This window comes from Aythya fuligula, chromosome 3, assembly GCF_009819795.1.
Source record: "Aythya fuligula isolate bAytFul2 chromosome 3, bAytFul2.pri, whole genome shotgun sequence".
Lineage (NCBI taxonomy): Eukaryota > Metazoa > Chordata > Aves > Anseriformes > Anatidae > Aythya > Aythya fuligula.
In genome coordinates this window covers 54,535,886-54,560,755 of record NC_045561.1, presented here as the reverse complement: position 1 = coordinate 54,560,755, position 24,870 = coordinate 54,535,886, and the positions used below count along the sequence as shown (strand labels likewise).

At 41.6% G+C, this 24,870-nt stretch overlaps 1 protein-coding gene across 3 annotated transcripts in view; it reads right to left on the bottom strand.

The window, feature by feature from the left end:
• Positions 1-24,870, bottom strand: part of ARID1B (AT-rich interaction domain 1B) — a 319,934-nt gene that overhangs the window by 71,779 nt on the left and 223,285 nt on the right. For all 3 annotated transcript variants that reach the window (XM_032185764.1, XM_032185765.1, XM_032185766.1), the window contains exon 7: positions 10,419-10,508. In XM_032185764.1, coding sequence (XP_032041655.1) covers positions 10,419-10,508 — 90 coding nt within the window. The remainder of the gene's footprint in view (positions 1-10,418; positions 10,509-24,870) is intronic.

Below are 24,870 nucleotides of genomic sequence, written 5' to 3'. Positions count from 1 at the left end.
TAGGGGGGAAATCACACAAACGACCAATGCTTAGTATGTTAGCATGGCACTGACCGGTACCCCTGAGAAAAAAGAGCAAATGTTTGCACACTCGTGACACAGTTCCTGGCAGAGATTCCTTCCTCAGACAGCCATCTGGGCTGTATTCACTGTCCCAGGATTTCCAGAACACAAGAGAATTGAGATGGATCTAGAGCAGCAAACTGCAAATGCAGCTTGTCCTTAGGTAAACAACACTGGGTGAGAAGTAGCAGGATAGAGCTGAACAAACAAAGAAGAATTTTCTGTGCAATTAATGTAATAAAATTTGGCAAGCTGTTACCGTGGAAGGACGCTCAGGAATATCACAGCTAGTCTGCAGCTCTCCCTAGCTTGCCCATCTCAGATGGCAAGTCTCAGGTGGCACCTCAGCTGAGGAGGTCTTTGGACTGGGTTTTTGCCCTGCCCACAGTCATCACCTAGAGCACCCTGAGGAAACACCCGGCAGAACAAGATCAAACACTAACAGAGTTTCTGTAATTGAAAGAGTTTGTTACTGTTGCATGAACCGGAGATACCAGGACCTTAAATGTGAAGCCAGGTTGTCTGCACAGACTGGTGATGGTACCACAGTGGCCTTCTAACAGTGTGGTCAACACCAGAGTGGCTCATTAAAAAGGAATACTTATGAGGGATACTTAGATATTGGGGGAAAAAAATCTAACCTGTCAGAAATTTTATATAAGACTAAACAAAGAACAGTGATGAAGAATCTGAGGAAGGTTTGACCCATCTACCAGAATGCAGCCCAAGTCAACCCAGTGAAGCCATGTAGGTGGCATAAGAGAACTGGCCTCCAGAGTCACAGGATTTCTTCACGTTAAAGATGATGTACTTTTCTCAGCTCCTATTCTCACTTTCTTGATGATAGCCTTATGAAAATATGTCCAGCTGGACTGGTGACAGTATATACAAAACCTGTGTTTGTCATGCATGGAACATACAGCTTAGTGATATACACAACAGGGCGATGGCTTGGTGAGCCCGAATAGATCAGTTTCTGGAGCGTAAACCTCATTTAGATGATGTAAATATTAATTCTCAATATTTCTGTCCAGTTAATAGGATGGTTAAAAAAAAAATCCAATAAAACACCTTCACAAACAGATGGCAAACAAGATTCTGATCCATATTTAGCACAGCTAAGTTACAGCACTGCGCCAATAAAATATCTTTGGATGGCTCTGGTATGAGCCTGTTAGATGCGTCCCAAGCAGCAACAGTGACACGGGTAATGCACAGGTAGTGACTGTACTAGAGCTCTGCTAATATCCCTGCTACCAAGTGAACATTTCTGCTGAGAAGGAACCTGTACAACTGAAGGGTAGCAGCATTAAAGAATGCACTCAGACCACTGACACTGGAGAAATTAAGAGGCTGATTCTTTAGTCTTTAAAGAAGGCTAATGATCTTCTTGATATATACATTTTTTACTTTTATAAAAGCTAAAAAAAAATCATATTCCTCACTTCTTTTTCTAATCACAGTCTATTAAAAAAAAGAAAAAAAAAAGTTTTGCTTTGTTGTTTTCCCATTAACTGCAAAAAAAAATAAAATAAAATAATAATTTCTACATTGGGCAATTTCTTCACGAACCATAAAGCCTTTCCTTCTTCTTCAAGTGCACAGGATGCTACCAAAAACATGCAAAGCTCTCTGGGCCAGAGCATTCTCTGGGCCAGAATAACAGCAACAGGATTTCTCTTTTGTACCTGGACGATCTATTTTCATGTTGGCATCAGTCTGCAGAATGATTGCCACATTTCTTCACACCCATTTGATGACATTTCTTTGCGTACATAAAATAGCAATTTTGGAAAACATCACTTTAGCAAAATTGGTGCTTCCTGCAAAGAGCACTGAGGTATTTCTTCCTTTTCACAAAAGGATCAATGTTCTATTTAAGAAAAAGCGCTGGACTGGTTCTATTTATTTTTAAAGTATTTTCTTATTATGCTTCATTATGTATCTTACAGACTCTTCACTGTGTATTTGTCTGACTGCTTCTCTTCACAATGTGAATAGCTTTGGGGAAGATGGAAACTAATGACCTAGCTAAGGTTTTAACCCAGACCCCCTGGTGTTTTACCAGCTGTGCTATTAGGTTAACTGGCTGAATCTCCCCTGCTTCCCTCTCTCTGATATTACAAAACCCTGTCTATGTATAGCACGCAATAATGTTTAAAATTTTCCCACCCCTAAACCTCCCTCAGCTACTGCCTAGCCTTGAAATTCATATAATCTATCACTGATAAATTAGAATCTGGGGAAGGATCAGACAGATTACCCATATGGTAGCTAGAGAAGAAATATCTAACCTTTCCTAATGCAAACCTTGCCTAATGCTCTCTGATGTAAATTTTAAGTTCAGAGAAGGAAAGACATTTGCGGAGATGTTGATAAACAGAGAGACCAAAACCTCATTGCTCATCCAGTGTCTTACACATAATTTGTTACTGTAACGTGCCCTTATGCAGGATGCTTTTACTATGGTGCTTGGAAAATCAGGGTTAATGGTGAATTGCAGTACAAAAGCAACCCCCCCACACACCTCCCCAGCTGAAGCAAATCCTCGATTTCACTGGGTAGCTTGGGCTGCTGGAATTAATCTGAGCAGCAACGTGAAAAACCTGAGGAGCCTGCCTGCTTTATACAATCAACATTTGTCTAAGTTTCCCTAATAACATGCATACTTATGAAAATCACGGAGGAGAGCAAAGAAGGAACAGCATTTTTCAATGTGTAATGTGCAAGGCCTGCAGGCTTAATGGTCTAAATTTCAGGTTTGAAAAATTTAACCTCCCCAGAGACTCCTGTTCAAAGGTTCCATGGCTCAACTCAGATCTTCCTTTTCATGAAGTAAATATATTGAATACCGTGAGATATATATGGATTTTGTGGACACAACTAAAATACATACAGCGTCTCATTTCTGTCTTGCATGCACGTAAAATAAATCATAATATTTTTCAAAAATACAAAATCAGCATGTTGTCCTCAGTCCCAAATGTCTTCGTCTCGATCTTATTTTACCATGAGTTATGATTCGACTGATTCTTCCCTTCCTTGATTTGCAGCTGTTCCCTGACGAGTGTTTATTCTGCAGCCTTTTGGGATCCTTTGGGATGAAAAGAACTATCTAGTGTTAGCTATTAATACACACATTATTATATAGATTTCAGCTCACTGCCCTACATATGAACTTAAAAAGACATAAAGGACCTTAGATCAGAAGTTCTTTATTTTTAGAGGAGCTTCATAAAAAGGTTAACCCAGGTGCCGAGGGAGCAGGGCGTCCTTGAAGCAATGATGCTGTTACGCAGGCAGAGCACAGGTGGCTGGGAGTTTTGTAGGCCGCGATGGGAGGCTGTCCCAGGGACAGGGACGGTGCTCACAGCTCTGCAGCGAGCCTGGTGGCAGGAACATCGGGTGACGCTTTGTCAGCTTCTTCATCGGTGGCGGCTTGCAGCTTACTTCACTCCCTGAGCCCAGGGGCAGGGAATCTGAAGTCTGCCTAATGAAGTCAGTGGAAACTTTTCTATTGAGAAGCCTCTGCGCTGGCAACTATATAAACTCTCTCAGAATAATTCAATTCTACTCCCTAATCTCAAAAAGAGAATCCCCAATTTAGTTTAAAAAATGAAATAAAGATTCATCCCCAAGTATAACAAGATTTAACATCAGCAAGAAGAAAGCAATGACCAGCTGCTAGTATACAGAATTTGCTTGGGAGGCCTGACTCCAGGTTTTGAATGTACAGATATTATTATCTACTTCAAATCCTACTTCTGCAGGTTTGCTTTCTCCCAGAGTGCCTTATCACATGCAAATCATACCCTGTCCTCTTGCAGATAGCCAGGGCTGCTGCATAGTTAGTGCACACCACAACTAATCAGATCAACCTAAAGCTGGCTCTGGCTGGTGTATGTCTGAAATCCAAGTACAGCCTGCAACCAACATCCTGAAATGGTGGCTGATTCCTTTAAGAATTAACCTGGTTTGGCACAGTAGTATCACCCCAAATACTTTCAAAATACTTTCAAAGCCAGAAAAGCAAGTCTTCCTTCAACGCGTGACAGATGAACAGGCACAAAACTCTTCTCTCCCACAGCTCTGTGTGAGAACCAGCAACCTGAGACCCCAAAGATCTTGATTCTTCATTGTAAGGCACACGCATTGCACACCAAAGGCTTACACTGGTGTGTGATGCAGTACACTACAACGGGTACAAAAATGGGGCTTTTGGATGCTACTGCAATGAAAACAGCAAAGAAGTGTGTTTACATTAAAAAAAACAGCAAACAAAAGCCCTGCTCCTCAGACCAACACATTTCAAATGAAAGGAAGATTAAATTACTTTTTTATATCTAAGTTAAAGCATCAGGACTTTTTCAATCAATTTAAAAAAAAAGTAAAAAAAAAGTAAAAAAAAAAAAAAAGATGGACTGATGCTTTTGAAGACTTGATAAATTTAGTGCTCACTGAACCGAGAAACGAACGTAACTTTTTGAGTCACTGAAGAAGTTCAGTGCATGGCCCTGCCTTCACATCCAGATCAACTCCGTATGTTCCTGCGCATCCTTTAGAAGAAGTGGGGATGGGAGTGCTGATATGGTCTGTCACATCACTTGCAATGGAAGAGATGTTTTACACGGCTAGCCTTGTAATGGAATAATTCCCTCAAAAGACATGTGACATCTTCAACTACAGCCTACTTTTTCTCCTTACACGAAGCACTTCGCTGGCTGTTGAGGGCACAATTCATCTAACCCCAGCTTTCTGGGAATGAAGATTTTTCTCCCAGCCTGGCACGGTGTTCCTGTATACCAGCTGGAGCTTAGCTCCTCTGTACTGACCCACTTGGAGAACACTATGTGCAGAAGAGGCACTCAAACATACCTGTGGCTTTGCACTCAGTGCATGTCTCAAGCATCTTTCTTTAAGAGCCTGAAACACTTCAGTCTACATCAAGTAAACTTATTACCAAGTCTGATTTAACCTTAAGTGGTGTCATCGTTAACATGGCAAGCAGAAGAATTTTAATGACAAGAATCATTTTATTCTCTAGCTCCTCAGTGCTCTGAATAGATCCCAAATCCCCAAATGAGAGCAAAAAATGTATTCGCAGGGAAAAAGTCTTTTTAAGATCTAAAAGCAAACTATAGTATCTTTTTTGTTGCAATAAGAATTCTTTGATCTATTTTCTTCCTTCTAGTTTCCTTTTTTTTTTTTTTTTGTAAGAAGAAAATAGATTTCAGGGAAAAGAATCTCTACCATCAAATGTCAGTATTAAACCATAAATCTGATCAGAAATTGTAGGGGCAAAATACCAGATTGGTATTCTGTGTCTTCAATGCAGGAAAAAACATTTATATTTTGTTAGATATATGACAGTGGAATTTATGTGATGGCCGTGTACAAATAAGCATGCCCACAAACCAGTTCAAGGGGATAAAAATACCTGCGTGAAATCCAATGGGCAAATTAGGAAATTGTAGTTACAGAAATTCAGTTGCTACTTAGTGTTTATAGGGAAGCACAAAGAGAACATCAAAATGCCTGATCACATCCCATCTGTTACTACCTCTTGCTGGATAACATCTTGGCTGCCAAAAAAGCTATTTAAATTTACTATATTGCAGCTACTGATAAATATCACTTCTGTGAAGGTATAATACTAAATAAGGTCTAGATCTGAGGATAAAGCTTACAAGCACTTGTGTCAAAAAGATCCCAATTTTGCTTAGTGTAACACCTGTACTCCTACAAGCCTGTTCTTACTCCTTGTCCCTGTTTGTGATATGTTTTTCATACAGCATGTAACTGTACAATAATCCTTAGATCGTGTCAACAGCAGAAAGAAATAAACAGCCAGAATGGAAAGGATGACAAAAAGAAGAAAAGAAAAAAAAAAAAAAAAAGGAAAAGAAAAAATAGAAAAAAAAAGAAAAGGTACTGGGAGAAGGTGATGGAGAAGAGCAAGGCTATTCAACAATTTTGGAGGTGCTTACTCCGGGCACTTTCTGCACAGATCTGACAGGCACAGAATGGTGCCATGAAACTGCCTCCAGCTACAGAATACATTTTCCAGCACATCACAGCAGCTGCAACGGCATCAATTCTGCTTGCAATCCATGTCCAAACAGAAAAGTTCTCAGTGGTCCTATTTCAGCATATCTCAAGGACTAATTAAATCCTCATTACTATCTTCTAATTATTCCAGTGCTCTGGGATTTCACTGAGCAAGTCCCCAATGGTGCATTAGATGAAAAGGGTTAAATAACCTGTGTTGATTTTGAGGCTCCAGATCTATTTCAGACCTTTAGCATATCATCAGCATTATCATGAATATTTAACTACATACCGCTGTGAAAATTATAAGGGGAAAACAATTAAAGATTTTTTAAAAATTAATTCTGACCCATATACATTTGCACTAATAAATAAGGCTTCTTTAAGTATCCCCATTATGAGGGTGCTTGCTGGAGTAATAATGCAAAGTCATTAACTGTTTCCATTAAATTCAATGGTTTTCAGGAGCTCCCAATTCACTATTTTAATATGAGATTGAAACTGGACGTGTGGATACACAACTTGAAAAGCATGAAAAATATTACTTAAAATTGGTATGTTTTCTATGCTTTTTCAAAATTAGGTAAGGAACCATTCATTTCTCCCAGAGTGAAAGTGTTTCAGCATTACTGTGACACGTTTTCTCCTATTAGTGTTTACTTATGTGAATATCCATATACCATCTCCTAATGGACATCTCCCTTAGCTTGCAAAACTAAGAGTGGGAGTATAAACTAAAGGTCAGGATAGAAGACTTCCTTTTCACACTTCAGGAAACTAGTTCAGGGGGTTAATTCGGATATGCTGGCTTCTGTTTCATCCATACAGACACCTTCTGGCCCACAGAGTAGTTTTAGCTATTGAGCACATCCTCAAAGAGCAGCTTCCAAAACTGCAGCAGATCAGGCAGGTTGGTACAGTTGAGAATAGGGAACATAAGTCCCTGTACTTCAAGTATTCGCCAGATGGGTACAACGGGTATCGCTGCTTCTCTGCCTCTAGGGGCTGATGTAACTGAAGTTTGTAAATACAAAAAACAAAAAAAATCTACTTCTGGTCACAATAAAGAAAAAGCTGGAGTAGCTATATGAGAAACAAAGAGCAAAACATGGATCCCTCCCAGCAGTAAGTTTCAATGACTAGCTTCAACGAGCATGACTACATTTTCACGTGTTATTCCCTAGTAATGGTAACTGCTGGGATTCAGCAGCAGATAAACGCATGTGTAGGTAGGTGAGCCAGCATCGTTCCTCCTGCTTCTCCAAGAGCCTTCTGACCCCAACCCTGCACAGCCTGCTCTTTCTGTCTCCACAGCTCTCTGACTCCAACAGTTACCTACGTGATATGGGTCTAACTTCAAGCTCCACTACTGTGAAAGTCTTGTGAGTTGAGACATAGGTTATACACATATAAAATTACAAGGAATTTCTTATTGTAGATGATGCATGTTGGTAGAACTGAAATAGTTTCATTGACTGGGCATTGAACATCAGTAACTGGTGACCGCTTCTGGGATGAGAAGTAGGCTACCTACAACAGCATGTTCACTGGATCCGAATGTACCAGTTTGACATGAATAAAATTCAAATTATTTTTAAAACGTACGCACTTTGATGCAATCATTACAAAAAGTATGTAATAAGCTATATAAAAGTAAGCTAAGAGCACAGAAAATCCAGTCTCCCAAGAAATTCCTATTACTGTACATACGTACACACCTTGCCACCTTTACTCCTCTCACACACAGAATGTACATGTAAAAATTCGCTCATTGCTTCATACTGCACTGTATGACAGGGATGTATAGCCTCAGGCAGGCAAACATAAGAAATCCCAGCTGGGTGCTGAGTAACCGTGGATAACGTAGGATAAAATATAATCAAACACTTCAATAATAAAGATGTGTAAACTTAGTGGTTCAAGGTAGTAGTTTAGCATCCAGAAGTGCTACAGTTCATACTCCACCTGATAATCAAATTTCACAATATCTGATAGATAACATTTTTTTTTTCCAAACATTGAGAGCAAAGGATTCTCTTCAGGAAACTGTTAGCAACCTGTTGTTCATTCAATTATCTCTCTAAATAAGGAAAGAAATGTTACACAAAGTACTAAAACAAATAACTTTACCTTATCCTATGAAGGGTCTCTAGGCTTTTTTTTTTTTTTTTTTTTTTGTAGAAAGTGCATCAGTAAGCCATGAGTTTAAATTACTGTAACAGATGCCTATGGATCAGGTGTCCTTAGCAGCAACGATTTTCTGCTCAGGTTTTTATCAGTAAATGACAAGCACCTTCCCTTTGAGTCCCCATTACTCCCCCTCCTTCCTGTCTTCAAGTTCAGTGGAAACCAGTTCAAGCAAGCAAAGGAATCAACTAATGTAACAGCCTTTTTAAAAGGTGAAGTTTTCCATTTCAAAGGAGCCTCTAATCAATGACAGGGCGCAAAAGGGAATGCACACATGTTTATGCACGTATCGCGCAGACTTTAGAGAAGCTTTGGGGAACATGTTCTGCAAAATCAATATAACCTAGCTAGTTACAAATTTCATATCTTCTGCATGAAACAAATGAACTTCCTGTACAAGATGGGTCACAAGGATCACGCATATTACACCAGATTCTACATGTGAAATGTGAAAAAATTATGTGTTAACATTCCCAAACACATTTCCTCTAAGAACATACCCACAATTATCCCCCCCATAGATGAAGAACAACACTACATCAACCTATAAATTTTATTTTCCTTGCTGTTATATACTTGTTTGACTTCCCAGTTTTAGTAGCTGTCTTCTAACTTTTACTTCTGCATGCCCCTCTGTCTCCCCTGACCACATACTGACACCCAGTTTTGTTCTGTAAGAACAGTCAAAGGGTTCAACCAAACCGTACAGCTTGGTCAGATCCGCCTAACTCATCCCCCAAGGCCAGGTGAGGAACACACACTAACACTTATTGCTGAGCAGCACCACATTTAGTGCCAACACCCAATCATGCCAAGAAATGCACACATCTTTCTGAGATGCTTGGGTCTTCAAAGCCTCAACCTGATCCACTCCCACTGTCTTGTGACATTCTGTCCTACAAAACATAACACTTCTGTACCGGGTAATGAGGCCACTCTTCTTCACCAAGCACGTACATTACTCTAAAACAGATTTTAGGTCCCTGCACTAACTATGTATAAAGAATGACCTGCAAAGGAAATAAAATAAATGAATCAAACGTGGAATTTTCTATTTAATGTTCTCATTAATCAGCATTCCTGGAGGAGGTGACATCCAACACAGAAAAATAGCAAAAATTAGGACTCTTTCCTCCTCTTTGTGAATCCTCTTAGTTTCTCCTGGATGCTGTCCCAGAAATTTGTCATTCTGTGAGTTCAACTTGTTTCACTGTGAGAAAACTTCTAGTATTTATGGTATCCCCATATGGTGCTACTTGGAATATTTCTGGTAGCAAGACATTTTAGGAGGGGCATTTCATAAATAACTCCATGTTTATCACAGTTATCATGTGTCTGTTTTGCAAGCTTGTTGCTGGCACATGTTAACCACTGCATGGACAGGATGCCCAGTTTACAGCAGTTGATCATATGGCCATGTGAGAAGCCTGTAACAATTCTTTTTTTTTTTTGTGAGCTAGGGAGGAAGGAGGCAAAAGGAAAAAGGGCTTAACATTTACAAACAGTAACATTAAGAAAAAGTATTTCTCCGTTTATTTTGGTGAGCGCTTGCTAGGAAGCAGTGTTTTAGAACAGTGCTGCTGCCTGCAAGGTTTTTCCTTGTAGAATTTCCAAATCTTTGAACTATTTGACCTAAATAGTTGATTTCCCTTTATATTTAAAGATATTTTTATTTCTAGAACTGGCTAGAGCACTAGCTATCATGTCCGTGCAAAGACATCAGAGACGAGAATTCTAAGAACAGTATCAAAACTACAGTGCTTGTAGCTACTAAAATTTCTATAGTACTTTCTATAGATCTCAATTCCAAGACAGACAACAAAAAGTTGAATTTTCTAGGACATAAATCAATCATTTACAGAAAACTGCTTTTATACTCCGGGTATTCACTGTATTTTAAAAAGACCTTGTTTCCAGTTATGTTTTGGTAAAACCTGCTATTCAATTGCTCTTTCCCCAGAGAAGGAAACCCCCAGAGGCTTTTAAAATAAGGATTGTCATTATTTTCTCTGGGAAAAGGAAAAAAAAAATACCAGGAAATCTCATATTACTAATGTGCATCTTAAAATGAAGACTGAACTTGGCACCAACTATAAAAAAGACCCAAACACCTAACAAACCTCGGTCCTGTGGCATTGGTGACTGGCTCAAAGCAGGGTGGGAGCTGGATTCTGACTGGCTGCCAGGAGGCTGCGGTGGCATCTGACTGCCTGTAACACACAGAGAAGAAAGGGAAAATAGACTTGCTTTTAACATTGCAATGCACAAAACCAAGCCTTGCTGCATTTTTAAACCACTTAACATCAAAGAAAGTACCAGCTGTATAAGTTAAAAACAGAGCTCAACAGGTTCAGCTTTTTTCTTTTTCTTTTTTTTTTTTCTTTTCTTCGTTTTTTTTTTTTTTTTTTTTCTTTGGAAACCCACGGAGGAAAGATGCATAAACATATTTAGCAACAGGCATGGTGGAATGTACAATTTTGTATTGAGCGAGTTCCCAACCTCACCGACATGATCCAATTTATAGCTGCAAATCTCCTGACACATATTTCTGTTAGAGAGTTTAACAAAATCCAAGTCTGCTGAACAATAGGGCTCATCCTGCCGAGCTTAAACTGGCCTCCAGCCAGGCAGACATGGCCCACTGCCAGCAATATTACCAATGAAAAATTCAGTCAATACAAAAATGACTAACAACAATAAAAAGTATTTCAATGAATCAGTGGTTTTAATGTTATTTGAATGTCCACACAGAACATGGGAATAAAGAGTAATACGTAGGTGCACATGGTAAACGTGAAGCATGTTTGAAAGGGAGCAGACAGCAAAGGGGTATCTTATTATTCAAACAAGGCAAAGGGAAGATATTTGCTTACCGAAATATCCATCCAGAACACACAGGCTCATTTCTATGGCCTCGTTCAAAGACACCCCCAGTTTACCCACAGCTGTCTACCCACCCAAAGAGGAAGAATGGCTCACACAATGCTGCCTGTGAGGCTTAGGACACTAAATCTTCCCTTTCAATAGTGCTACGCGGTGTTTAAAGCAGGTGCTCATTGAAGTCCTTTCTCTGGGCCACAATTCAACGCTGTGTCCAGCACGGGGCCCTCACCACCCCCATTGCACTGCTACAGCTTGGCAGCAGCTTTGTACCCAACAGGAGGAGGAAGACCAAGAGCTGGGCATCTCCCGGCCTCCTGGTCACTGCTGGTTTGAGATGCCTCTGCTCTCGACAGCCAAAGCAGCTTGAAGACCACCTCAGGTTAGGCAGCAAGTATATATTTTAAGCACTTAGCCACTGCAGTGACGAGCATGGTATAAATAGCAGCAGACAGATTTATATCCCTCATCCTCAGAAACTGCTCAGATTGTTTTCCGTTTAAAAGAAATGGAAAGAATAAAAACACATGAAATAGATTTGTGCCTGCTGAGAATCATTTCCTCGTGCTTAGCAGCCACCCTTTTTTAATGGCTGAGGCGAGGATCCTGTGGCTATTTCTGGAGCTGGGAGCAGAGCTGAAGGAGAGCCAGCAGGGGTTGCTCTTTCTTTAGAGCTACGAAGTGCCCAAAGCTGGAAATAAAACCGAGGAAAGGGGATGTGCCTGCCCTGCCCTTCCCTGCCCTGCCGCTTCCCGGCCTCAGAGCCACCAGCTATGGCGGGCCTGCGCACTGGAGCCAAAGCAATGAGAGAACCGTGATGAACAAAAGGAAAATCCATAAAATGTAGGGTGTGACCACCTGCTAACTACTCCGCTGAGGTGCCTCTACGCTAGAAAACATGACGGGCAACACGAGCATGAGCGGCTGTGACAACAGCCTCAGAGACACAGATGCTGGGCTGGAGGCCCAACGATGCCACGCGGTGCCTGCAGCTCCGGGATCCACGGCCTGGCTGGGTGCCCCAGGGCGTGTGACCATAACACACCAGCTTGTTTCGATGCTGATCATGGGCAGGCTGTGGCAACAGTACGTGCCTGCACTGTACCAAACACCTTCTGCTTGACAGAAAGGATTGGGTGGCTCGAACTGTAAACAAGCAGTAGCGCCATGCTAACGCGGCGAGCTGCCACTGCCACCGCGCGTGCCTGAGGCACCGCGATCAGACAGCACTTCCAGTAAATCTTGACTGTGGCTTTTTTTTTTTTTCCTGAAAACCATGTAAGATTTTTCAAAATGCTTAATAGTAGAGGCAGAGGTACTCCTGATTGCACCCTGCAGCTCCCAGTGGAACCCCCACCAGGTGGAGGCCTGGCAAACTTTAAGAGACATTAATATTGCATGGACGATCTGTACTAGGCCACATATTTTGACTACATTTATAGCAGGTCTTTAACTTTTTGCATTGATAATAAGTTCAATTATCTGGCAGGAGCCTTATCCTGCACATGCAGATGTGCAAGCGCAGACAGGGAAGTCAAGCTCTAGAACTGAGCATATACGGCATGTTACAAAGAAATCATTTTCATCTGCATCCTTTGGGAATCCAACCTCAGGAGCTTTGCAAATTCACTGAAATTGTTTGTAACCTCTGTAAACATTAATGCTATTTTAGTTCACTTTTTAAAGTTTGCATTCTGTTTTTTGTTGTTGTTCTTTGTTTGTTTGTTTGTGCTTGGTATTGAAAGAAACTGGAAACCAAAGATGTTGTTTCACACAAGAAAACAATGTCATAAACAAGTCAACCAACTCTACACATATTAAAACAAGGAATGAATTTGCAACAGAAGTGGCCATTATGTTAATTATCAGTGGGTATTACAAATTATCCAGGTGCTGGACATGTGGAATACTGCACAAAAATATTTTCAGTTGGCCTGTCATTTTACCCTTAGAAGTGATCTGAAAGGTAAAAGGAAGTTAAGCACCCAAATACCTTTGAAGGCTTGAACTGAACTCTTAATTTGGATATCTAACTCCTATTGATTGGGAGTGGATGACGGGACTTTTAAAATCCTTTGAAGATCCTGTCTGCCATGCTTTCAAAGTTCCTTTGTCAAGAAAAGAAATGACCTTAAGGATTTTTTTATTTCTTTCCTTTAAATGATATTAATCCTCCTCCCTTTTAGCCTACTGGTACTTGTAGCTGGTATTCTTGGAAGCTGCTTTAAATTATACACAAACAGACTTTTGTGTTTTATTACGGAAAAAAAACTTCTACAAAAGAAAACAATCTATTTTCTTTTTAAACATCATTTCTACGGCTATGTAAGAGGGAAAAAAAAACAAAACACAAGTTTTTTCACTGACAGACTATTGCCTCTTTTGACCTAATGGTACGCAGATGGAAGTTTAAACAGGAATGCCCTTTTCCCATGCTTTGTATAGTACTGTTATCACACTGCTGAGATACTCTACCTGCCAAAACTTCTGCAAAGTAAACACTACTGATGTTTCACAATATTTTTCTTATGCAAAATCACAGCAAATACAATAATGCCTGTTAAAAGGATATATCTTTTTTCTTTTTTGTTTTAATAAAGTAAACTCAGTTGAAGAGGTGAGAGAATTTGAACTACTTAATGACATAGTTATAAGCTGGTTTTCTATTTTAAAAATTATGTTAGAAATGCCTTTAAACATTTTGCATGAAGCTTTGTAAATCTGTGCTTGAAATAGAAGAGACTGCATTGTACCTTTGGAAAAGGTGGTCTGAGAAAAGCACTAAATGGTGATTGCATTATAGTGGTAGCCATGAAATTTGCAGTTAAAGTGTAAAAAGCAAATTCCTTAGAGCCAACGTAGCAAGAAAGAGCAGACCTTTGATATCCTGCTGGGGAGGGGTCCTTATGATGAATTACTGCCCAAATCAGTAACGTTTTGAAACATGCTGAGGGCTCTCTGCTCCCATCAATGTAATGACACTGGAGGATGCTTGGTAGCAGTGCTCGGTACCGCTCTGGACAATACCTCACAGAATTGCGCCTGAACAATTGAATCAAGAAAGCACTTCAGTGATAACAGGTTCCCCCTGGGAAATTACTGGTTAAAGAGGGAAGGAGGGATATCAGTACAAGAATTTTAAGATGCGTGAGGAACTGGGAAATGGGGACCAGGGGGACTGATCACAGGAACAGACTGAGTTGAAAGGGGAACATCAGGCTGTAGGAAAGTCAGAAGTTAAAGATCTTGTGGGTTGTATTTGGGCCAATTCTCAATCTAATTTAGGAATTAAATGCTAGGACTCTATTAAAGACATTGGTTAACTACTAAGTAGGGAAGCATAGTCGATAACATAGATGATCAAAATACTATCTAGGAAACTGGACCACCCTTTGTATTGGAGTAACGAAAATGCAAAGATATATTCTTACAGACCAGAAAGAGGCCTTTTCTAACTGAAAAGCTATAGGATTATCTATTATAAATGGGAGAAGGCAAGGAGGGAAAATCCGACTATATTTTTTGATAATTACAACTAACCATTTGCTGTCACCCTGAATCAAAAAAAATATATATATATTATTAGGATGAATTAGGAGAATTATTTCCAGTGGAGGTAAGGAAACATAATGCCATTGCTGATGTGCCATTGCTGAGCCCTCATGCACACAAAATTAAAAAAAGCCTAATGCTAACTGGAACGGGAACTGAGAATGGCTATGAGCATGACATGACAGGAGGCTGAAGGAGGGCGTATTAGTGAGCATGGCAAAAAGTAAAGCTGTTATTTTGTGCCATCTTTTTAAAAATGTATTTGCAGCTAAATATCAGGGAGGGAAAAGAGCACAATGTTTAGGATGATAATCAAACCATTACTGGAATTTGAAACAACTTCCTTTTAGGAATAATGAGGTCCAGGAAACCTAGTGAGTATTAAGATGAAACCTGATAAAATAATGGGATTATATCACAGTCAATGTGACAGTAAAGGCTCGCGGACCGGAAGGGACACTCGGTCTCAGATCCCTACATCAGAAATGAAAGATCATAAATAGGCTTCTGTATGGGACTGCTTTAAATGGGCTTTTCAGGAAATTGGAAGTGAGGTGCAAATGACCTCAAAGGAAAGAAGTTTTTCTATGGGCAGCATAAAGGGAGACCGATCATGTGGTTTGTGTTATCTCTTTCATCTTACAGAGCCTATGACCTCTAAAGAAGAAAGATTATTTTCTTCCTTAATTTATGCATTGTAACCAAGCTTCCTGTTGTATCATCAGTATTTTTAAAGTGACGTACCCATCTGAACAAAACCCAAGTGTTGCCTGCATTTCCTCAAATTAAGAAGCACGAAATATTAAAGCCTTCCTTGTATCCACATGGTAACAGATACTTTAAAAGGTCAGCAGCGTGAAGACCCTTGCAGATTTGCAGACCATATCTTGGCTACCCACACCGCCAGGGTTATGCTGCACCACCTGGGAGGGAAATGCAGGCACCTGTGCTCAAACCAAGCCTTCTGGCTCCTCTCAGCACTGTGCTGCAGCTAACAACAGCACTGGCAATCCACTGCTGCCTTCTCATGCAGCCAATTTCCACCTCTGCGACCCGGGAGCTCCGAAGGAGCCTGGAGCCCTCCAGCCTTGGGGTGGTTTTGGCTGCTGGCTGTGCGGCTGCCTGAAGGTGAGACCGCAAGCAGCCAATTTATTCCACTGCAGCAACGCAAAGTGGCTGCAAGTGTGGAGATTGTCAACTTCAGCCACATTTAGGGATGTTCCACATTGCAAAGTTATCAAAAATATTGTTGGCTCGGCCCTGATTTTCCACATTGCCTCTTAAAACAAATGCATCATTCTCCAAAGTCACTGGATTCACAAACATACATGAGTATCGCTCACAAGCCAATTAAAATCATCAAAAGGTAAAAATATTCTCAAAGTACGTAATTCTAACTGCTAATCCTCGGAAGTTACACTCCATGTTCTTCTTCATATTTGTATTACATTCAGTGTGTCAAGGACTGGGTTCTGATCACAGATAACACAGAGGTCACCGTAACTTAAGGGCTAAATTACTCTAAAATCTGCATTCAAAAATATGCAACAGTGAGTTACGGTGTCCCACTGAACCTTAGCTCTGACTCTTCTCCACACATATGCAACAGCATAAACATCTTTATTTCATGACCAGGAGCTACTTGTTTGACATGATATAACATTCAATTCTAAAACAAAGATGACACTGACAGGACAAGGTAGCTATTCAGGATCTTGTTTCATCCTCATTATTCAGCGTGTGGTCCCAGGGTATTACTTATGGAACACCATCCAAATGTCACCCTTGCTACAGAATTATTCATTGCATTATAGACCATTTTCTTGTTAAAAAAAAAAAAATAAAAGGGGGAGAGAATTCTGTGGCTGAAGCTGGTATCCGCCAAATTGGCTGTCCATGTTTTATTCCCAGGTTGTATAACCCCTGAGTAAGGTATGAAGACTATTAAGAAATACTCAGGAGTATAAAGTGAAATAATTGCTAGTACCACCTAAACCGACAATGGGCTGAGTGTCAAGTTGCAGGAAAGCAAATATTGCCCCGCAGGCAAAAGCTTTCTTTGCTTGGGAGGGAAAGGGAGCAGCAGAGCCGCGGCAGGAGGCCCCGTTTCATCTACACCCCATCCAGCAGCCACCTCGGCGTTTGGACCGAAGTGAAGCACCGCGGCAGCACCACCGATTTTTTTTATTTTTTTTTCCCTGAGATTTTGGCGAGAAGCCCGAAGTCAGCTGTCAATAGAAAATTTCAAAAGGCTGCGACTCATCCAGATCCGAATGGATTTTCAGCAGGCCACAGAGAGCACCTGTCTGCTTGACAACTATTGTTCCTCTCCAGCAAATTTCGAAATCCTGCTGCAGACCAGGAAAGCACCTAGAGCCCCTCAAAATTAAGGGCACGCCATTTATTTATTTATATAAGCGAAGGCGTAAGTCAGCCTAAACCTAGGGATCACTGCTTCCCTATCCTCAGTAACACCCCTCCTAGCCCTGTAATTTCACTTTACAGTTATGAGAAGTTTCATTTCGGGGGATCAAATTCTTTCGACTCCCACCTCCACCTAACTCTGCGCTCATTTAATGCATTATTTCCAGGAAGCTCGGGAGAGTTCACAGCACACAGTATTTCTGCTGGAGGCCAATCCAGACTCGCGCAGCCCAGGATAGCAACCAGTTAAATCTTCTCTAATCCCTGCATTCAGAAATGGTGGCTCACGGAGGCTGGAACGCAGGAACTGAATAGAAGCGGCAAGCTCGTATTTCTCTCACCAGGCCAAATTAATAAAAACAAAACCTGATTTCTCCTCCTCATTTTCCTATTCTTCCTCCTCCCCAATATTTTTCCTCTTTCAAACACTTTTTTTTTGTTTGAGAAGCTTAATGTTTGGCTGCCTTCTGAAGAAACGGGCACAGTGACAGATGAAAGACTGTATTCAGCGTATAATTCAGAATAGGAAAAAATCGACCGCTGTGCATTTAAGATTCTAACAACCTTGCAATTTTGTATAGCCGTTTTCCCCAACCCGTTCTTTTGAAGAAATCTGCTTTTATTCTGTTAATAACTAACCACAGTTGCAGCAGCATGGATCCGATTAGCAGTTCTTACGGTACAAAGGAGAAGGGGGGGAGGGCTGTGAACAGGGTTGCCAATTTGTCCACCTGGGTCCCCAGGAGAAAGATTAGATGAGGCGCTTGCTCCTTTTTTCCCCACTCGCTCACTGCTCCGCACTAGACAGACCTCTTCAAAGCTCAGCCACTGACTTCATTTTTTTTTTTTCTTTTTCCTAAAGTCTCATTTAACCGCCCCGCCACATGTTTTGCACTCTGTGCCACCGCGTCCCTCCAAAGCAACGCTGCAAATTGGGATGCGAGGGGGCTGGAGAGGCTGCAGCAGCAGCTCGCCCAACCCCCCAGTGCATTCTCTCACACCTCCACAGTGCCTTTGAATTGCTTTTAGATTTTCCAAGCTGTATTTTCTGAAATCGGTGTAAAACAGCGAGAGAAGCGTCTGTGTGCGTTAGTGACTGATCCAAGCCCTGGAACCGCACCGTATTTCTTACCCTGTCCCTTTAAGCCTTTCATAAAAATGATAGCTTTGCTCGCGTTTAGACCGAAAGGCTGCATGGATTTAGTCATTCGTAATTACTTGGGACGTGACATTACATGTTTGTTAATGCAAAAAGCATATGCTTCAGCTGGAGAAAAAACATTCTCAACTTCTTTATAAAATGTCAATTACCCAGAATATAAAACTGCTATTGATGCAAGTGCTAAATAACTAGAAGCTCTTAACAAAGGAGAGGGCAGTATTTCCTCACTGTATCTTGCTCATTTCTTCCTTCCAGAAACGAAACCTACCCTGTCACACACCTGAAACTTAAAGCACAGAATTTCCATTTAGGAAGTAAATCCAAGTTCCAAAGAAAGAATTTTTCATTATCCCTGCCCATCATCCTCTAAGCTTCGTTTATTACTACAAGGAAAGTTTTTCTCTAAACTGTTCCTCGTTGTGTCTACCCGCTTGAAGAGCCTGGGAAGCACAAGAAACTTCCAGTATCTGCCACCTAACAGAAACCTTCAGCCCTGATTTTATTATCGCCAAATTTTATCAAAACCATATATCAGCTTTCATTCGTAATATTTCCGGTGTAAAATCATGCAAGATGCCAAAGAGATGGTAAACATGAAATAAAATTGCATTTCTTAATCCGTATTCCTTTTTTCTTTGATCCGTCTCCATGCAGGAATTGTTCCGAATCAATATTAATCATCAGGTGGCGTTAGCTCTGGTGGAGTTTCACTCCTCCCTGCTTCTCAGCCTCTCAAGTTCAGGCAGGTAGGTGGAAAGTGGAGCAGAGCTGATATGTGGCAACGAACTATTTTGCCTGTCCTGCCTGCTACTTCTTGTACTACTCCAGCGCCTGTGATTAACAGGCATTTAAGTAGTAAAATGCGTGCGCTCTCATTAATCCTATCCTCAAAAGGAACAAACCCTCCTAAGACGACCTGTAGCTTCTCTTATTGCATGAGAATGCACGTTGCACAGCCAGCGCAGTTCTCAGGGAAGAGGGGGAAATGGCGAGTTGCATGCAAAAAGGCAGAAAGCACCTGGAGGCAACCCAGCCTCCAACAAACATTTGGTGGGTCTGATCTTCCTGAAGACAAGATCTATCATGCCATATTCCATCTTGCCCAACAGCGATAAGCTCCCCAGCCCGCTGCAGCAGCAGAGCGGTTGGTTCCCCACGCGTTTTTCACCAGCTGGGAACTTTCCTCCGGGTCGCTCCCTCCCTCCGCAAGGTCGCTCGCCCCGCCTGCCGCCCGCTGCCACTGCTCCCGTGTCACTTGCTGCTTGGAAGGGGGAGGATCAACGTTAGCAACCCCTGGTTATATCATTTATAAACATGCAGATGTGGATTATTAAAGATTAATGCATTTTGGGATTGGTGTCGGCATCCCGTTTGTCTCACGCCGAAACCAATTCTGTTCTTCATTAGTCAACGACAACCCGCATCACCCTGTTGTGGAAGAAAAATCAAAGGTGCAAGCGTGAATTGAGAATAAGTGATGAAACTGATTACTAAGAAACTTAACGGCTGTAATCAATCAACACATCACAATAATTTGAGTCCACTGTTATCTGGGGATGGGGAGCAAACAGCAAGGCTCGCTGTCAGAGCCAGTTGCTCTCTCCTGTTTACTTTCCGAAAACCCACTTGTCAATTCCAACTCCGTATCTACCTACGGAGCAAAGCTGTCAAAGAGCCGTCCAAAGCCTTCAACAGTTCAACCCGCATAAGCTCGGTCCCTAAGGAGGAGAGAGAACACCTTGCTTTTCATTATTTTGCTTTATAAAAATTATCTGCAGGTAGTAGAAATGTTCTCTTTTTGAGGCTAAATGCCTGTTTTCTAGCTGAGCTAGAATTAATTCGAGCCACCTTTGCAATTATTCAGGTTCCTTCTTCGAAGGAGGGATGTAACACGTAGCTGTCTAGTCAGTTCTGACACTAACCATGAAGTACGAAGGACGCTTTAAATATCTCTAATGGCAGTGATACACAGCCCACATTAACCCTGAAAAACTAACAGCCCACCCCACCACAGGAACAAGCCACTTAGTCCATTTACGCTGGTTTTATCTGTGTATAACAGCCATCTTTCAACATCAACAAAAAACTTCCAATGGGAACCTGAGAGACTTCCCATTCACCGATCAATCACTGCTTAATATTGCAAAGGAGGAGGGAGTGAAAGACAACCTTTTAATTAATGATAACACACAAATTAATGCTCTATTTGCAACACAGAAAAGAAATAAAGAGGTAAAGAGGATCGATGTTTGTGTAGGCAAATAAGAATGACAGGAAAAAAATAATCAAACTTTCATAACCAAATATACACTATCTTAAATTTCTGGAAAAAAACACACATAAGTGGGCTTCACAAAAAAGAAATAAATGACTGGGTCAGTGATTACATGTAAACAGTAATAGCTCAGTGACAGCCTTAAAGTATACAAACATATCTGTCAAATCTTGGCGGCTCTGGTGAGTCTATTTGAATTTTGCCATGTGAACCAGAGCGCATGCATAATTATGCAAAGATTTTAATTGGATTTCAACAGTCGCCTTGCTCCAGGTGGATTCGTAGCAGCGCAGGGCCAGCGGTGAGTCACGGAGCTTCAAGAAGCGGCCTGCTGCACGCACGCTGCCAGGGCACGCTCATCAGCTGCTGCCCCAGATGTTTTGCAATGGCCAGGATGGCGAAAACAGGCCTGGCAGGAGGCCGGGGAGACAAATAATGAACGGGACAAAGCACGGCCAGGGGGAGGTGCGTGGAGTTGTCTGTCTGGGGCAGGTTGACGTGGAGGGTTTGCAGGGTGCTGGATGAGCCCCTGTGCTGTGCTCGGTGGCCCCTGCAGGATGGTGAGCCATGGGGCAAAAGCAGGCACCAGCAGTCTCATCTCACACAGCAACTAGAAGCCAGAACTGCACTGTCTGGCTGTGAAATGTAAATGGTGACAAAGCAGATATTAAGCAAGTGAAAACATTACAAACTGCGAAATGAAAGCTACCACTGAAAACCACCACCCAGGGCATGCTGGGTTTGGTGATATTTTTGGTTTGTTTGTTTGTTTGTTTCTATCCAAAGCTTAACTCAGCAATGATGAAAAACAGCAGGTTGATGGCTCTGGAATATGAAACCCTCTATTGTAAGGAAAATACAACAGGAGGAACTCGAACAGCGTGTCTCTGTCGCATTTCCTTTCCTGCACCTGTTCTGGGAAGACCACCTCTGCAGAGAAGGACACCTCCCCGATCTCTCTGACCAGCTTGCAAGGAAGAGAGCAGCTTTGCCACTGCCTTCTGTAGCTCCTCAAGAAAATAGACAGACTATTTGCTTATTTCATGATGCCCTGAACCAACAGGTTGTTAATCAGTCGTGACCCAGGCTGAATTCTAATAGGTAACACAGGTTAGATGCTCCGTATCCTAGAATCGATGCCTCCAGACAGAGTGCTTAAAGCTTACCTGTTTTTTTTCCTCTTAAAATAAAGAAAAACTCTATGTGTTGTTCAAACCTTTCAAAAGAAAGCGTTTTAAATGATTGTTATGTGAAACATCCATGTATTTCATTCGTAAGCATTCTAGATTTGCAAAACTGCTGAATAGATGTTTTGTGCACTAGTAGTGATTAAGAATATGGCTACGTCAATGGCATTTTGTGTCCTGTTTTTTTTTCTGGTCTCGATGCCAATGAACAGCATGCATCTTCCTTGCAACAAGCTGTTGCAAGGTTTTTGCCTCCGGAGAAGCCAAGGGGGAAATATTGATAGATGTATTAAAATAATCTTTCTAGACAGGAGGACCACGGCCATTTTACAAGGATATAACCCTCACTTGTGTTTTGCAGCTCTGTTAAGGTATCTGTAATACTTCAACAAAGAGTACAGCATTGCAAATTCACTTTCATATGGTAGTCTTCTCTCCCTCAATGTTTGAGAAGGGTCCATGCTGAATAATGCGCCCGTAGCTGTGGTCAATGGAGCAAGCATGTGGAACAGCTCTATGCCAAGCAAAAGATTTTTTCAAATTCTTGTTTAAAGCAAGATCAGTCTAATCGGCTTGTCTTGCTGCAGCCATTTCTGGAAACATGACAATTATAAGGCTTCTCCTTTGATACAGCATGAAATAAAGCATTGTTCCTATTCTGATTTTTGCTTTAAAATGTCCTTTAAGACTATGACAGATGAACCATTACTCATTTTTTATTCTCTCTCTCACTACTTGCTTCATCAGCCTGTCCACCGCACATTGACTAACATGCACACTGAAGCAAGAAGTCCTGGTACAGCCCACTCTGGGCATCCCATTCCCCTTTTGCCTTTTTTTTTTTTTTTTGCCTGGAGTGCTACCGTAATTCTGTCCACGATGGGAAGGGAAGCAGAGAGCAGAGCTGGTCGCTGAACGGCACACATCCACTGCCTCATGCAAGTGTCCGAACTAAGAACCTGCGGGACTGTTAATCAGAGGAGGGTGCTCACCACTGGTCAGCATAAATCAAGGTGACTGACGGGAGCATTCCTAAGTGAGAGCAGCCACACATGGATTTCTTCCCGAAAACTGTAACTCCAGCTGCATTCAGGCTCCTTTGTGCAAGAGGACATCAATATAATTGTAATAATAAGAAGTACCATGCAGTTGACGCTTAGCAGAGTGAAAATAACCTTGTTTGTTCAGGAAGTAAATGTAATAAAAGTGCAAGGCAAAATACTGATCTATGTGAAAATACTTTTATATATTTCTAAAGACAGCATTTGCTATTTATTAGTAGCGTAGCATATTCTGATTTTCAATATAAATAAAAATTGCTGCAGAGGTTTAAAAATAATCTCATCTCTTAACTCATACAAAATCTGCTCATCCATCATGGGTTAAGGGATCCCTGGCCTATCAGCAATCTTCCGCACAACTCTCAATATTAAAAATTTTTGCTGCTTGCACCACAAGGGAGAAAGAGCTGACAAAAGCCTTTGGCCGGTGAGATCAAAACTGGGGATGCTTGAGGGGGAGAAAGTGTAGTTTAGCTTATTTACATTTTTGCTTTCTTAGTAAACCGGAATGGTTGGAGCAGGAGGCATTAAAAAAAAAAAAAAAAAGTGAAATTAACATCTACTAAATCTTCTGGCAACAGCAGTGCATTTTGATGATGTGCTGTGTCAGCTTCCACTAATGGTTTAGGGTTGAATCAGGCACAGTTCAAGACCTAGAGCAGTGCAGGGCATCGCATCTCATTTTTTGGAAGAACATGTACCCTAATTACAAAGATGGCTACAAAATAAAGAGACTGGGGATTCTGGCAAAGCAGAATAATGATCCACTTAACAGGGAATCAGAATACCATTTTACATCTTTAAAAATCATAAAAGAGTAAGATTTCAGTTCTGTAACAAAAATGTGTCTGAAAGAGAATTTTGAGAGAAAATGGTTAACAATTCTCTTTCCAAACTAAGCACGGCAAAGTTGCTTTTTCTGCTCTTAGGAGTTAATCTCCCCGATCTATTCCAGTAACGTGCATGGAAACAAAGGCTGTATATGTGTGCCACTTACCACACGAAATATCTGTCCAGTATTTCAAAGAGTACAGGAAGGAAATGCCCACTGAGCTAGGGATGTGCCAAAGCCCGTGTTGCCTGTGCCAGTCCCTTCCCATGAAATTCACAATGTGTGATAGAAAGCAATACGGGAAGGCAGATTTGCGGTGGGGTGGGGAAGCGGCTTAAACAGGCAGTGGAACCGAGTCAGCCATTTGGGAGGTTTATTAAGGGGCTGCCTGTTTGTCTGCCCTTTTGATGTTAAATTAGTCGTCAGTTTTGTTGCAGCGAAGGAGGCATCGGGAAAAGGATGCTTCTCTTCCAGCAAACCCTGGGAAAGCAACACCTTTATTTTAACGGCCTTCCCACCAAGAACCCCCTGCAACATTTTGGCTTTCCCCAGCCATAGCTATCAGCAACACAACAGCTGCTCATTTTACAATGACTTGCTGGAGAGAGAATGATTGAAAGAGCCAATCTATGTCACATGGAGAAGCTGTGGCACAACATCGCAGGAGGTAATAGGAGAGGAATGAGGTCAGAACAAACAAGGGTAGGGTGAGAAGGCAGAGGAAAATAGCAGCGAACAAAATTATTGAAGGAGAGATGCTAGACTACACAATGTATGTTTAAAAACAGCTACAACAGCCCCAGAAATGCAAACAAGCTCCGGATTAGTTTTTTCCAGTGCCTCATGAATATGGCAGATGGGAAAAGCCACAAAACCCCAGTAACGAAGCGCAATGGTGGGAATGCAGTTAGGTGAACGGGGAGAGGGATGAGCACGGCGTCGCTCACATGGCTTGGAAACCCGAGCACCCAGCAGCGTCCCACTAGTCACGGGGTTTTAAATAGCAGTTTTACTCATTTCATTCTGTAGCTTGAGAGAAGCAGCAGCAGCAGCAGAGCTAATGCAGCTGCCTGGTTTTCTTCGGAAGACAGCGATGCATTAGCTCTCACCTGAGAGCTCACCTTTAGCAAAACAGCTACAGAGAGCGGGAATTGGCCCAAGCTGGGGAACCGGCAGCAGGCGATTTTGATTTAGTGCCA